Consider the following 14,453-nt stretch of genomic DNA (forward strand, 5'->3'; position numbering starts at 1 on the left):
CCAAACTTGCTGAGGTTGCCCTTGATCCCACTGTCTGTGGTGTTGATGAAGATATTAAGCAGTGCAGGTCCCAGTATAGACCCCTGAGGGCCACCGCTTGTCACTGATCTCCGTCTGAACATCGAGCCATTGACAACTACCCTTTGGATGCAACCATCCAACCAATTCCTCATCCACCAAACAGTCCACTCATCAAATCCACATCTCTCCAGCTTAGAGAGCAGGATGTTGTGGGGACTGTTTGAAAGGCCTTAGAGAAGTCCATGTAGACAACATCTGTAGCTCTTCCCTTGTCCACTGGTGTAGTCACTCCATTGTAGAAGGCTAGTAGGTTGGTCAGGTAGGACTAGCCCTTGGTCACGGCCCAGAGACTAACCTCAATAAGAGATCAAGAAATATATTTTCTGTTCTTATGTATGGATCAGGATGTGCCAAAGATGCATGCAGCCATCTTATAGCATTTTTGATAAAATATGTGAAAAATTTCAGTTCTCATTAACACACGGAGATTCACTAGAATCTTAGTGCTACACGTTAATTTATTTGACAAGGCTTCAATGTAGTTCCTTAAGAGCAACTTGCCCTGGGATTGGAAAGCATCTGTCAGTGATGCAGACCAGCAGCAAGTTCAGTCCTTTCCAGTGACTTTCTCCCACCAGGGTATTAAACCTAGTATTCTGTCTGTTCTATTGTGTTTTCTTCAGCCCTGCTTTACTGATACATCTCAGCATCCCAGGCTGCCATTAAAAAAAAACAGTTGAATGCCAAATAGTTATTTCTTTTCAAATGAACGGTGCATCAGTGATCAATCTTAGTCTAAGGTAGCAGTAGTCTTCCATAGAGTTTGTAGTTTCAAAGATATAGATGGAGTTTAAATATTTGGTGTCCTCACTTTAGCAAAATGTTTATTAATGTCTGTATCTAGGCAGTGAAGCCCTTCACTACCATAGTAAAGTTACTGTGGGATGTCAGACAATTTCTCAGGAAATAAATATGGTTCAGTAGCACACATTTATTCACATGGGTCAAATTCTTGATCTTAGAAGAAATTAGATTGGGTGGTACTTCAGCAGTATTTTACAACAGTCCAGTTGTCTTGACCATGTTCTATTTTGCATCTTTGTTTACTCCAAAGAAGTTAAGAAATGTTGCACACAATTATCTGTTCCCCTCCTTCCTCCGCAGAGTATAGTCTGAATACTGTATTGCAGTACAGTTTTCTGCTAGAAATATTGAACAACATCTATTAGGAGTCTTCTACATCTAGTATTTTTATATACTGACTTTTAAGTGCCTGATTTTCTGAACTGTTCCCTGTGAAAACTAAACTTACATACATTTGAAATTTCTTCACATCTGTCCTCCCATTACTTCTGAACATCTTGGCCTTTCTTTTTCAGAAGTAGAGTGTGAAAACTGAAAAATGCTGGATAGGTAGAGGCGTCAGATCTGAGTTGGTGATACTGCTTCCAACAAGTTAGAGTACTTAACCTTTGTGTGCACTGTTTAGACTGGCCAATCAGGGCTGCTGGAATCTCCAGGCTAGCCAGAGAATTTGGGATTTTATGGAGTGATCTCAATATAGTTGAGTATATTTGGATATACAGACTTTCTGCCTGGGGCGCAAAGGACACATGTCTGTATGAAGCCATTCTGTGTTACTTACACTGTTCAGAATAGTGTTTGGGTTGTGTGCAGCTGAATTGGAGGAGTCTGTTTTGCAGCGGGCAACCTGCTCCATGTCAGTAAATCTTGGGTGGGGTAGCTTACCTATCTGTCTACTCAAAGATAGTATCTTTGTTCTGTTCTTGATAAACATGTAGAAATTTTGGGTTTAGAGAACTGAAAATATAAAAAGGTTGTGCTGCTCCCACAGGTTTTTTTCTTTAAATGCTGGGAAGATTTTATAGGTGAACTGTCTTGTATTTGTGTGTATTTAACACCTAAACTGTTTACATGTAAGAAACCACTGTGCTCAGCTAGGAACTGAATAGGTATTGTGTTGGCTTTTCTCCAGAAGTCTTTCAAGCATTTTTCTGCAGCACTTGCCTGTAAACATCATAAAAAGAATCTCCTTCATCAGAAGAAACCAGCAATGTGTATATTCCCATTTAATTTTTAAATGTTTAAAAGACCCCAAGCAAAGACAGATTTTCAAATGGATGAAAATTAATTTACTGAGGTGTTCATGGTGTGTTACTCGTACATCAGAGTGCTCTGGAAAGTCAGTTGACAGGACAAATGCATATATAGATGCCCAACTGGTCAGTAACAGCCTCTTTCAGTGTTTGTAACTCTTATATGTTGATACTGTGTGGTAAATTGCGGAATTCCAGTTTTGTGGAGATTGCTTAGGTAAGTATGCTGTAAATTGCTTGTAAATGCTCCAAAGAAAAGGGGTGTGGATTTTGGTCAGGAATCTTGCTTATTTAAGAAAAAAAAAAGGCACTGAACTATCAAATCTGGAAAACTTTCATAGAAGCTATTTAGAAGCCATTGATAATTAATCAAAATATATTGTTCATCTTGATAATTATAAAAACTTCTGGGTGTCTGTGCATATGTACTTGTTGCTGTGCAGTAAGCAAGAATTCCAAACATTGGAAACTTAAACTTTTTCTTATCATCAAAAGTAAGTACATATGTGGAAGGAGGATAAAGTTATTTGACCTTTTTTTTATGGTGAATAACTTTGCAGTTGTTTGTAAGTGAGATTTAAAACATAATTGAGTTACTGCATTTTACAGTTTAATCCCTTTCTCCAAATTGATTGTCCAATGGACAGGATAATTACTTTGGAAGTTCAGTAGGTTTAAATACATGTCTCTCTCTTTCAGATGACTAGTGCTACTTTGTTTCATATTTTCATAAGAAAATTCTTTAGCTTGGTAGGTTTTGCTGTAAAGGAGAAATGAAAACCTCTACCTCAGCAATAAGTGGTTTTAGTCACGGTATAACTTGAGAGAGGGGTGAATTGTTCATCTATGTTTTTTTCTTTCTTTTGCCCCTGAATAAAGGTATTATACATCAGGAAAGAAACTACTTCAAGCTTTTGCATTCTCAAGAAACGGAAATGACAATATTTACTCAAATCCAGGATGCTTATGAATCTGAGTTGACACTACATATTGAATATTGATTTAGGGTGGAAAATTAAAATAGTGTGTATCTTTAAATTAATAATAGGAGAGTGAGGAAGACTGACAGGGGAAGGACTTGCAGCAACTCAGTGCTGTGATATGTTGTGTGTCACTGCTAAAGCCCCAGCAAAGGCTCTAAGAAGGAAATCTGTGTTGACCCTTGGATTTTCAGTCTCCAAAAGACAAGTGAAAATGTGGGTTTGAGTGCAGGGAAATATAATGAAAGTTTACGTAGCGAAGATGTTATCTAAAATAAATCATAATGTATTGAGACACCTTTCTTTAAAAATTAGTGTAAATAGTAGAACACCATACTTTTCATTGTGTGTTATTTTACTGTTTTCCAAACTCAAATATCGCTATGCAAAGAACTGAAGCAAACAAACGAAAAAACCACACACCCCCAAAAAAAGACTAGACAAGCTCCCATTTTATTTAATGCGATTGCTCAGTAAGCATTCAGTTTGTTTATCTTAATGTTTCTGTTACAAATATATTTGATTTTGCTGCTCTGTACATCTCTGGTGTTTAGACATAATAGGCCAGTGATAGTTATGTCAATTTGTTCTCACTGTTACTAAACAATGCTAAAGGCAGAGGGGAACAGCAGAGAGTAGAGGAAGAAAAGAATTGTCTCTTGCAAGTGTTCTTGTATTATTTTTTAGAAATATACTTCTCGTGGTGTTGCTTATAGTGTTGGGGGATTCATTAACATGGAGTAATTTTCAGCTAAAGTAAAACATCCTCTGTTTTGCACCTTTAGAATGCATACTCATCTCTCTTTAAATATCTTCAACGTTTCAATTATGCTTTTGATGGCTTCCTTTGACAGGGCTACAATAGAGGAGGCATATTCAAGGTCAATGACAAAACTAGCCAAATCAGCAAGCAATTACACACAACTTGGGTAAGTAAGTGTACCTAAATAAGTAACCGCATACATGTTAAGAATCAAGTTTGATTCTGAATAGTTAATTGATGTCAAAGGTAGCATAACTTTGCTACATTTAAAAGTGATTATTTTTTCAGTAACCATGCAAAATATCGTGCAACTACAACAAAAACAAAGACAGTACAGTTCTTTATTCACGGTTTAAAAAAACAGCAAAGCCCAAACACGCAGGAACTGTTTGTTCCTCTGTGTTTAAGGTTGAGTTCTTTTCAGACATAATAAAGAATGTGACTTTCTATTCTGTGCTCCCTAGCCTATGGTAATTATTCTGAAAAGAGAACATATGGTCCACAAATGTGGCAGTGAATTTATCTATTTCTATTATTTCTGCTTTCTGGAGTGTTATCTCTCTCCTCAGAGATGTTAAGAATGAGGCTTTTCAATAGAATTATTCCATAATTTAATGAAAGTTTTATACATGGGTGTATGTTTTTAAAAACTGGAAGTATTAATGGATGGTTTTTTCAGTAGAAAAATAATGCCAATGAGAACTCGGGCTTTTTAGATGAGACTAGATTATTTTTGTTATTTGTAGTAATCACAGCTAGAAATGTGGGGAGCTTTTGTCAGTGGATAATTTGATACCATTTGTTGCTGCTCTTCGAAAGTTCTGTATATGCATGTTAGTTTGAACATCAGTTCTTTAAAGTCTACATATAATATTTATTTTTCAGCAACATTAACTAGGAAACTGAGATAGGACTGTATCTTTAGAATAGATGGAGAAGTCCATTCAGTATAGAAATCTGAATCTGAGGAAGGACCTGTTCCCCACCTGCCTTTGCCGTACGGTTAATCTCTGTTAATCAGTAAATCCCTTTTAGTGGCAGACCATCTTTGCTGGTATTTTTTTTCCTCCATCTTGTGGCTGTAATGATGCAAGACAACTAGAAACTTAACTAACCAAGTAATTTCTGATTTGTTTGTACTATTCAAGTATACACATAAAAATACTTTTACATCTCAAATTATTTTGAGCTGCTCTTGCATCATCTTTAGGAATAACACTTGACATTATTGTGTGCTGACGATAGAGAAGATTAAGTGACCTTTGCTGTGTTTTACTCATTAGAGTCAATACAGGTAAAACATAAAAAGTGGAAAAATTAGTAGATAGATAGTAGTTCCAAGTACATTGGAAACATATTTAATAAGAATTTATAGCAGTTGTTGGGGTTTTTGTTTGTTTTAGGAACAGAAGTGAGCTTCTGTAAACTTATGAATTCATAGAATCATAGAATGGCTAGAGTTGGAAAGGACCTTAAAGATCATCTAGTTCCAACCCCCCTGCCATGGGCAGGGACACCTCTCACTAGAGCAGGTTGCTCAAAGCCCCATCCAGCCTGGCCTTGAATTATACTTGAGCACTATTTTTAAAAAAATCATAGTCAACTAAAAGTAAAAAATCCAGATTAACATTAAATATTATTTTCCTCAATTTAGGACATTTGCACCAGTTTGGGATGTTTTCAAAACCTCAACAGAAAAACTAGCAAGCTGTCACTTGGATCTTGTGCGGAGATTGCAAGAGCTAATAAAAGAAGTTCACAAGTATGGAGATGAACAAATCAAAGTTTATAAAAAGGTTATTTATTTTTTTCTTATGCATATCCAATGACTTGTTAACATTAAAATGAAAACAGTTTGGTTTTGACAACAATGTGATATTTGGCAGACTAAAGAAGACGTTTCAGGAACATTGGAAGCAGTGCAAAACATTCAAAGTATCACTCAGGCCTTACAGAAATCAAAGGAAAACTACAATGCGAAGTGTGTTGAACAAGAACGTTTGAAAAAGGAAGGAGCAACACAGAGAGAAGTTGATAAGGTAGTTCTGTGACATCTTACTTTAATACATTGTGTTGTCAATCAGTAATGCATTCATCTTTATTAGTAAGTGAAATGCTCAGAGAGGGCTAAAAATAGTTAAAAGTAGTAGTTAAAGCCATTTCATATGTGCATGATACTTTGAATACCTAAATATGTTTTGTTTACAATTACTTCCTCACTGTTCAAACTGCACTGCAGTTCTGATTCTTTATTTTGTAAATATCTGCATCATATGATAATTTTGTTTAGTGGCTTTTGCAGAAATTGCATACAATTGTTTCAGCATCTATTATGTTTTTGGATAAGTTTCCTTATGTAAAGATGCGAACACTCAATGCCTTTGTTATTGAATTAAGGAGTAGGAGATTTTGTGTTGCCCCTTCAATGAGTATACATGAGTATTTGAGTATTTGTTCCATTGAGAAGAAAAGCAAGTTAACATTACTTTCAGTGCTAATTTGAAAGGTTCCAATTTCATGGACCGAAAACCGAAGAGATGAGTACCTTCATGTTGTATTTAGTACTGTCCTTGGGTCATGGGGGCGTTTAATCCATTCACAGAGTCACAAAATGGCTGAGGTTGGAAAGCACCTCTGCAGGTCATCCTGTCCAACCCTGCTGCTCAAGCAAGGCCACCTCAAGCCAGTTGCCCAGGACCTTATCCAGGCAGCTTTTGAATATCTCCAAGGATGGAGACTCCACAACCTCTTCAGGCAACCTGTTCCAGGGCTCAGTCACCATCACAGACAAAAAGTCTTTTCTGATGTTCAGAGGGAACAGTTTCTGTGTTTCAGTTGGTGCCCATTGTTTCTGGTCCTGTCACTGGCACTACTGGAAAGAGCCTGGCTCTGTCTTCTATGTACCCTCCCTTCAAGTATTTATATCTATTGAAAAGATCCTCCCTGAGCCTTCTTCAGGCTGAACAGTCCCAGCTCTCTCAGCTTTTCCTCATGGGAGAGGTGCTCCAGACCTTTTATCACCTTGTCACCCTTCACTGAGGTCGCTCCAGTATGTCCTTATCTCTCCTGCAATGGCCAGCCCGGAGCTGGACACAGTACTCCTGGTGCGGCCTCACCAGTGCTGAGTAGAGAGGAAGGATCACTTTCCACAACCTGCTGGCGTCACTGTAGCTTTTTCCTGTTTTCAGGAAACTTAGTAGTAGAGGAAAGAGGTCATGTTTCCCTGTCTCTAACTATGTCTTCTCTTTCTAACTCTTCATACTGCTGCCTATTTCTGCTTCGATTACCTAATCTGTGTAGGACTCTGTTCTTGTTAGAATGATCTTAGTTCCTTTTATACTGCTGTCTCCATGGAGCACATAGAGTTGGTTATTGTCTTTTTACTGATGACAAAAGTGATCCTGGTGACCATGTTCTTATTGTTTTAGCTTTGATACAGATCTAGCTTTTTTTCCTAGCTTCAGTGACAGTCAATGTTGGATTCTAGACATGAATCAGAAGTATGTGGGTTGGTAGATGTTTTCCTGTCAGTCTATTCAAGGTATAGTTTTTATGAAAATTGCAGAATAACTACTTTATCAGAAAGTAGAGGATCTGCCCTAATATGCTAAGAACTTGTTACAAAGCCAGAGATTTAGAGAAATAATTTATTGAAGAATCTGAGGAGGTATCTAAGACCTTGCAATTTTCATTGCAGCTGGAAGTTAGTGTTAACTTGTGTAATAATTTCCTGTTGTTCTCTGACATGTGAACTTCTCTATTTATAGTGACTTGACAAAAAGTTCTTGACTGGTCCTTATTCTTCCACTTACTCTAAATCTGCTAGAGTTCTAGCAATTGCTGAACCGGAGGATAGACACATCCTGTTTACAGAAGAGATTGCTAGTTAATCATACAATGTTCACGTGTTTTATCATTTTGTCTGTCCTGCTGAGTAGTTGGTTTTTGTACATGCTTTTCAGCACATAATAGTCAGATTCTGCTAATCATTAAATATGATTACAAGACAGAGAGGATGTTTTGGTTTTGTCAAAATCCCATGCATATGGGTTTCAGTTACATAATGCCTTACAAAAAAACTTTTTTTTGAAGTCTTTTAACTTGGCATTTTTTTCCTTTTCAATGGTTAAGTTTGGAATCATCTCATTGCAAAGCAGTCTTAATTATTTTTAAAAGCAAGTGTTCATAGAGCCCCTTGTACTTTCAGCCTAGTAAATGGCATTTGGGAAACAGGAGAGGACTGTTTTCCTCATGGTAATTCCACTGTGTGAAAGTACGAAAGTGAGAATCATGAAGTAAAATTCAGGACAAGTAACTGATGGGCTTGATGCAACCTGTCATGCTCTCCTTTTGATGCCTGCCGGATCCATATTCTTCATACAGAAGAGAGTTTTCAGGCTCTGTTATGCTGGATTTAGAAGACTATGTGACTAAGATCTGCTTAAGCTTTCTTTGTAACTGGAAAAATGGAACCATAGCTCTGGTTCCTCTTCCTTTGAAGTCCTGGTTGATGTTTCCTCGTGTGAACAAGTGCTAATGCTATACTGTTACTCAAGAGTTTCAGTTATTTTTCTCTTGGAAGTTGCAGAATATAACTCTCTTTTCACAGAGGGCATATTTGTAATAATTCATTTGAAAGTTACAGATAGTGGTCAGCTTTACAAGTCATTGCAAGTCAGAAATAGTTTCTGTTTTTACTATGGGACAGATGAAATTAATTTAAGAGAGGGGAGGAGAGCTATTCAGCACTGGAACAAGTAGTAAGTACACAGCTGTCTTTATTGATGTCATAACAATTCAGGAATACTTTTGAGTTAGAACTGATGGGAAATTTCAGTGAGATAGGCATGTTGAACAAAGCAGCTAGGAAGAAAGCTGGTGTTCGAGATTATTTTTATTTTCATTGGCTTTTAACTTAGAAATAGCAAGAATGTCAAAGGTTTGAAAAATTCTGTCACATGTGTCATGCTGTAAACTTTGAAAGTAACTTTTTCTCTACCACAAACAATCACTTCATTCAGTTTTGTTCTCCATGTAGTATTGGGATTCTCCTGTATTTTGTTTTGTCTTTTAAGACTATTAGACTCACAGAAAGATGATTTTGGTTTATTAGCAACAAACAATGAGAAAAAAAAATCAATAAATTATAAAGCCAAAAAGGACTATTTTAAACAACACTGAGCTGCATAAGTATAGCCATCAGTATGTTCTGCATTAACTTAATTTTCAAATATCTCTTAGTCTTAAAATTTCCATTGATGTAACACCTGTACTTTTGAGTTTCTTTCTTCATTTCTAACACAGGACTACACCTTCTTGTTTGTTTGATTTTTTTTACCATTGACTCTTTCAGAATTGCACATATAACTTTGCATTTCAATCCTGCTTTCTTCCTGTTTTCTGTTGCAGATCTAAATATTTGACGAGAGCTAATTAGTTAACTTCAGCAATACAAATTTTATTTCAAACTAAGTTTATTATAAATTTGTCATTGCTAATAAGGGGAAGGGATTTAAATAAAGTAATAGGTTTGTTACTTTTCTATGTGGTTTATATATATAGCCTTAAATAGAAATCTTTAATGGCTTGAATTGGAGTTATTTGGTGGTGAAATTTTGTCATGATGCTTCACTGTTTTGATATGCTCCTCAATATTTTTATAGATCATCCTAGGCTTTCTTTTAATAGTGACTTTAAAAAACCTTGGATCAGACTGTATGTGTGACATTTGACTTTTCTTTTTTTTTTTTTTACTGATCTACAGGCAGCAGTTAAATCAAAAAAAGCTACAGATACTTATAAGTTATATGTGGAAAAATATGCTGCATTTAAATCTGATTTTGAACAGAAAATGACAGAAACTGCACAGGTAAGTGTTATATTTAATAAGTTACCTTTAAAATAGATTAATATATGCTGGTTTGTCTCTGAAGACATCTGAAGTCAAAGTTTTTGAAAAATTGGTTCAATTGGTCCTTTAGAAATTGATGTGAATAATCACATCAGAAGTAGTATGTTTGAAGATCAAACACTGGCCCTGTATGTTGTGAAGGCACTGTCCTTGAATGGCACAATTGAGCATGAGCACTCTAGAAAGACTTTTTGAAGAAATGTTTAGGAAGGAAACAAAATGAACTTCTGGGAGTATTGCAGATGCACTGAGATTATGTTGGGGAATGCTGTGAATTGCTGGACAGCCAGAACTCATTTGTACAAGTTTTAATATTGGGATCCATCATGTTTTTTTCATTATCATTCCAGCAAAACTCTTTAGTTACAGCTTGTTAAAGTCTTCCCAGGGTTTACCTGAGAGTGAGAAAAGCTCTTACATCTGTTAAAGTTTCTGATTTCTTTTAAGACTGTTTGTATGTATTCCAGAGGGTATCAAGTTCTCTGTATCATTGCATATGCTGCTGCTTGTTACGTTTTAAAGTTTCTTTTTCATATCTTTTGATAGAAGACTTTTTTCCACTGCCCCTGGTTTCAAAGAGCAAACTTCATAATTTCTGCTTTTATTAGTTAGTTGAGGACTGTTTGGCATATTTATTTTGTATGTTTCTTGGTTTAGTAAGATAGGAATTCTAATTTTGGTTGAAATTTTTTTGCTCTTTTCATTAGGTTCAAAGATTAATTTTTAGGCATAGATGGAATTATTAGGGAGATTCAGTCATCCTTGTATTTTTAAGATATAAGTGGGAAAGTGTTAGCGTTTTCCTTAACTCCTTGGAAGTTACGATTTCACAGCATGGGGATTGTGTAGGCTGGCATGTAAAAAGCTGCCCTCTCCTAAACTGTAAACCACTTCCCTACTTTGAGAACTTCATTAGAATTTGATCCAGTTCATCTCTGAATAGATACTCAACACAGCTGTTAGAGAAAGGATACCATATATATCACATACCAGCACTCTTCCCTCCCACCCCCCTTTCCTGGCGTTTGCAACAAAGAAGTGCTCAGGCATGCAACTGCAAAATTCTGCTTTTAACACAACTGTTACCTTAGGAGTCTTGACAACCTTTCCTTGAGGAGTTTGCAGAGGGCATCCTTTTGTGCAGTAACCTGACTTGGTTCTGGTTGAAGTATCTGTACATGGTTATGTACATTATTCTTCTCTCCTTTTAAAAAATCTGTGACTTTTAAATGCTTTTTAAAAATTACTATTGTGGAGTGTAAAACAGTGATGATTGCAGATACTCAGTGGTATAAAAAGGCTTTATTAAAAATAAAAGTTCAGCAAGAAAATTCACAGGTACCATGGTGTAGGCCGTAAGGCCTATCATACTTCTCTCTCATCTCTGATGTGTGAAGCTATGTTTTCAATATATGTTTTAAGTTAATGTTGCTGTTAAAAGTAGCAATTGTCCTATTTCATTGCTTCTTCCTTTGTCAAGTATTTTTACAAGGAACTACCTTGTAAAACTAATCCAGCTAAAACTAATGTGCGAAGGAAGCTTGGCTTTAACCCAGAAGAGACCTATGGTCTGGTTTATAAAGAGCTCACACAAGCATTTGTGCTGGCACAAAGTGAGAGGCAGCGAGGTACTGGGGGCAGAGAATGGCATCTTTAAGCTGGTTTAACATGTGACACCAGCCTGGACTCACTTGTGTATGTGTCCAGTTTACACATTTACATCTGTTGCCTTAGCACTGTGTGTCTCTCGCTGTAACTTAAAATATTTGCGTATCAGTTATCCCTAGGCAATTTGACTGGGATAAGGATTGGAATTGGCATCTGTGATTACAATCACTTGAGAATTTTGGGACTAGGTAGCTTTTTTAAACTTAACTACTATGTATCTTGAAACAATTCTTGGAAAGTATAATATAATAGCAACAAAAGAATCATTGAAGTGTAACATTCCTCCTGGAGAGTTTCCAGAAATAAGAGTAGGTGGAATCAAACTGACATGTGAACACATACTGCTGCTACCCAAAATGTTAACTTTTTTGTAGTGTTCCAGTTAATGTAGCTATTGTATTTGCTCAGTAAGTGTTTTAGTAACTCCGTCATTGTGAAGTTTGTATAAATTGTAATACACCCTGACTTTTGCTGTAGACTCCACCTTTTGCTACAAAGAAAACAAGTAATACCAGAAAAAATACTGACTGTTGCATTTATTTAAGTCATGTACAAGTGTGGCTCTTCTGGGTTAAAAAGTTCCTGTCCTGTTTGACATTTACCTTCGTCTGGAAGTTACTGAACCCCCACTGAAATAGATCCTGTGAATGCTTCTGATCCACGGCAGAGCAAATTGAGTCAGGTTACTTTAAATCTTTATTTAGTCTCATAAAAGCTGTCTGCTGTCTATTCCTTACCTTACAAGAAATAGACAGTTGATAGCAGTTGAATTATTGCTCTCTGAAACAATAAGACAAAAATTAACAAATATGACTTCAATAAGCCGGTCTTGCTAAATTGCACTGTAAACCTGTTCCCCGCGAGCATGAAAGCTGTGAGTAATGAAAGAGTTCGCATTTAGAACTGACAGAAGATAAACGTGAAGAGTATTTGAAATTTATTTTCTTGTTGGTGAATTAGTGAAGGAAAATATAGGGGCATTTCATCAAGCAAACTATCTGGACTTTTCATTATCTTCTACTACTACTACTACTAATAATAATAAAAAGCCATTTGAATAATCCCCTACAACAAAAGAATGAGAAAAGTAACAGATTATTTTGTATCAAAAGACAGAATATGTAGGTGCTCTTTGTTCAACTTTCGTATCTGTGTTACTAGGTAGGTATTACATATTTAAACCAGGCTGAGATGCAGAGAGAGAAAAAAATATCTTTTTACTATATCGGGCATAACAACGGGGAAAACCTCAGTGTGCTTTTGGGCTGCTTTGGTTTTTGGTGTGTTTTTGGGGGGGCGTGGATGGGGGACAGACAGTTAGGATATTTTTGGGTTGGTTTTTTTCCCCATATAAAAAGACAACAAACTTACCTCTCGGTACAAACCACACTTGCCCTTAGTTCCTTAACTGCAAAAACTCTTTTACTTAAAATTTAAATCTTCACTTAACGTGATAATGGACACCTGGAAACTTTCCACACCTGTCCACATTGGAAATAAAAATTGCCATTCTGCTAGTGTAAGTCATAGAACCATAGAATAATTTGGGTTGGAAGGGAACTCAAAGATCATCTAATTCCAACCCCCCTGCCATGGGGGGAGGGGATTGTATCTGTGGAGGTTTTTTTAAGTATAATGGTGTAGCTGCATCTACAGTTTGGTTGCAGGAGGGTTAGATGATGCAGTAGGAAAAATAACAACACCCATGACTATGTGGAAACCCACTTCTATCGAAGCACACCCAAGATTTTCTTAGTTTAGAGTGCATTTTACTTGAAATATACTAGTTCTGAAAACAAAATCAATGAAGAGTGTGAGCATTCTCAGCTGTTTCAGTGCAAAATCAGTTGGCTTAGCTTAAATCTGTCTTACACTGTTCACATACTATTTTTCTGAGGACAAACATCTTGAATTACTGTGGCATTATTCTAGGTAATCATATCTTACTGTCCTCACTTGGCTGTCCTGTTTTCTTAGTTAAACTCCACTGATCTTGTTGTATAAATTTTATGTGTTTTTACTCCTTTGTCATTTACTGTCTTACCTGCAGCTATCAAAGTGAAGTGACTCATGATATATGATTTTCAGAGGTTGAATTTTGAAATATATGATCTTCTTAATCTTGAATTGCAAGTTTGCTGTGATAAACATGGAAGGTTTTATTGTAATTACAGAAGCAGTAAAATATAGTTCATTGTTGTTTAGAAATTGGATTTGACAGAAGTTCCTCATGTTGATTTTTCTGAGTAAAGCTATAGTTTTATTATGCAGGTGCTATGCTGTTGCTAAGGAAACATGATGACTTATTTGCCAGATTTTCCGCCTTGCTAGAAGCTTTTTTTACAATCACGTATCACAGTAAATTATTGGAAAGGATCAAATAGCTGAAAGTGCTAAATTATTCTTTGCAAGTCTTCTGTCTTATCTAGAACTGAGTTCAAACTTGAGTTTGGATGATTTTGCTGTTGTATAAATATAAATAAAAGTCTGTTGTATAAATATAAATAAAAGTCTGTGTATAAATAAATTTCAAGAATAAGTAATAATTTTTTTAAAAAAATCTAAAACTTAAAGAAAAACATACATGTTTATAAAAAGGAGTCATGCTAACTCAAATTGTGTATACTGAGTTGGACAGCTAACGTCCCTGTTGATGATGATTTTTGTTTGCATTGTAGCTTAAAGCACCAAAAAGTGGCTTGCATTTGTTGGGTCGTTAACATTACAGATTCATTTAGTACATCTTTTTTAACGGACTGATCTTTCAAAAGTGAAAGTAAACAATTTGGTTAATGATTATATCTATGATACGAATGATGTGGTCGTATTATTGTACCTAGTTTTATTCTTTGATCAGAATGTCGTTATATTATGTACGAGGCCAAGATGGCTCTACTTCAAAGACGTTAAATCTTAAGTATAAAACAATAAAAAAGAAATAAGGAAACAATTGGAGGAGAGGGATGCTTTCCAGTGACATAAGAGACAAAAAA

At 36.0% G+C, this 14,453-nt stretch overlaps 1 protein-coding gene across 1 annotated transcript in view; it reads left to right on the forward strand.

The window, feature by feature from the left end:
• The window catches only part of FCHO2 (FCH and mu domain containing endocytic adaptor 2), a 92,810-nt gene that overhangs the window by 13,456 nt on the left and 64,901 nt on the right, over positions 1-14,453 (forward strand). The window contains exons 3-6 of the mRNA XM_074166765.1: positions 3,973-4,047; positions 5,536-5,677; positions 5,768-5,920; positions 9,646-9,750. Coding sequence (XP_074022866.1) covers positions 3,973-4,047; positions 5,536-5,677; positions 5,768-5,920; positions 9,646-9,750 — 475 coding nt within the window. The remainder of the gene's footprint in view (positions 1-3,972; positions 4,048-5,535; positions 5,678-5,767; positions 5,921-9,645; positions 9,751-14,453) is intronic.

This window comes from Numenius arquata, chromosome Z (genome assembly GCF_964106895.1).
Source record: "Numenius arquata chromosome Z, bNumArq3.hap1.1, whole genome shotgun sequence".
In the NCBI taxonomy this organism is placed as follows: Eukaryota; Metazoa; Chordata; class Aves; order Charadriiformes; family Scolopacidae; genus Numenius; species Numenius arquata.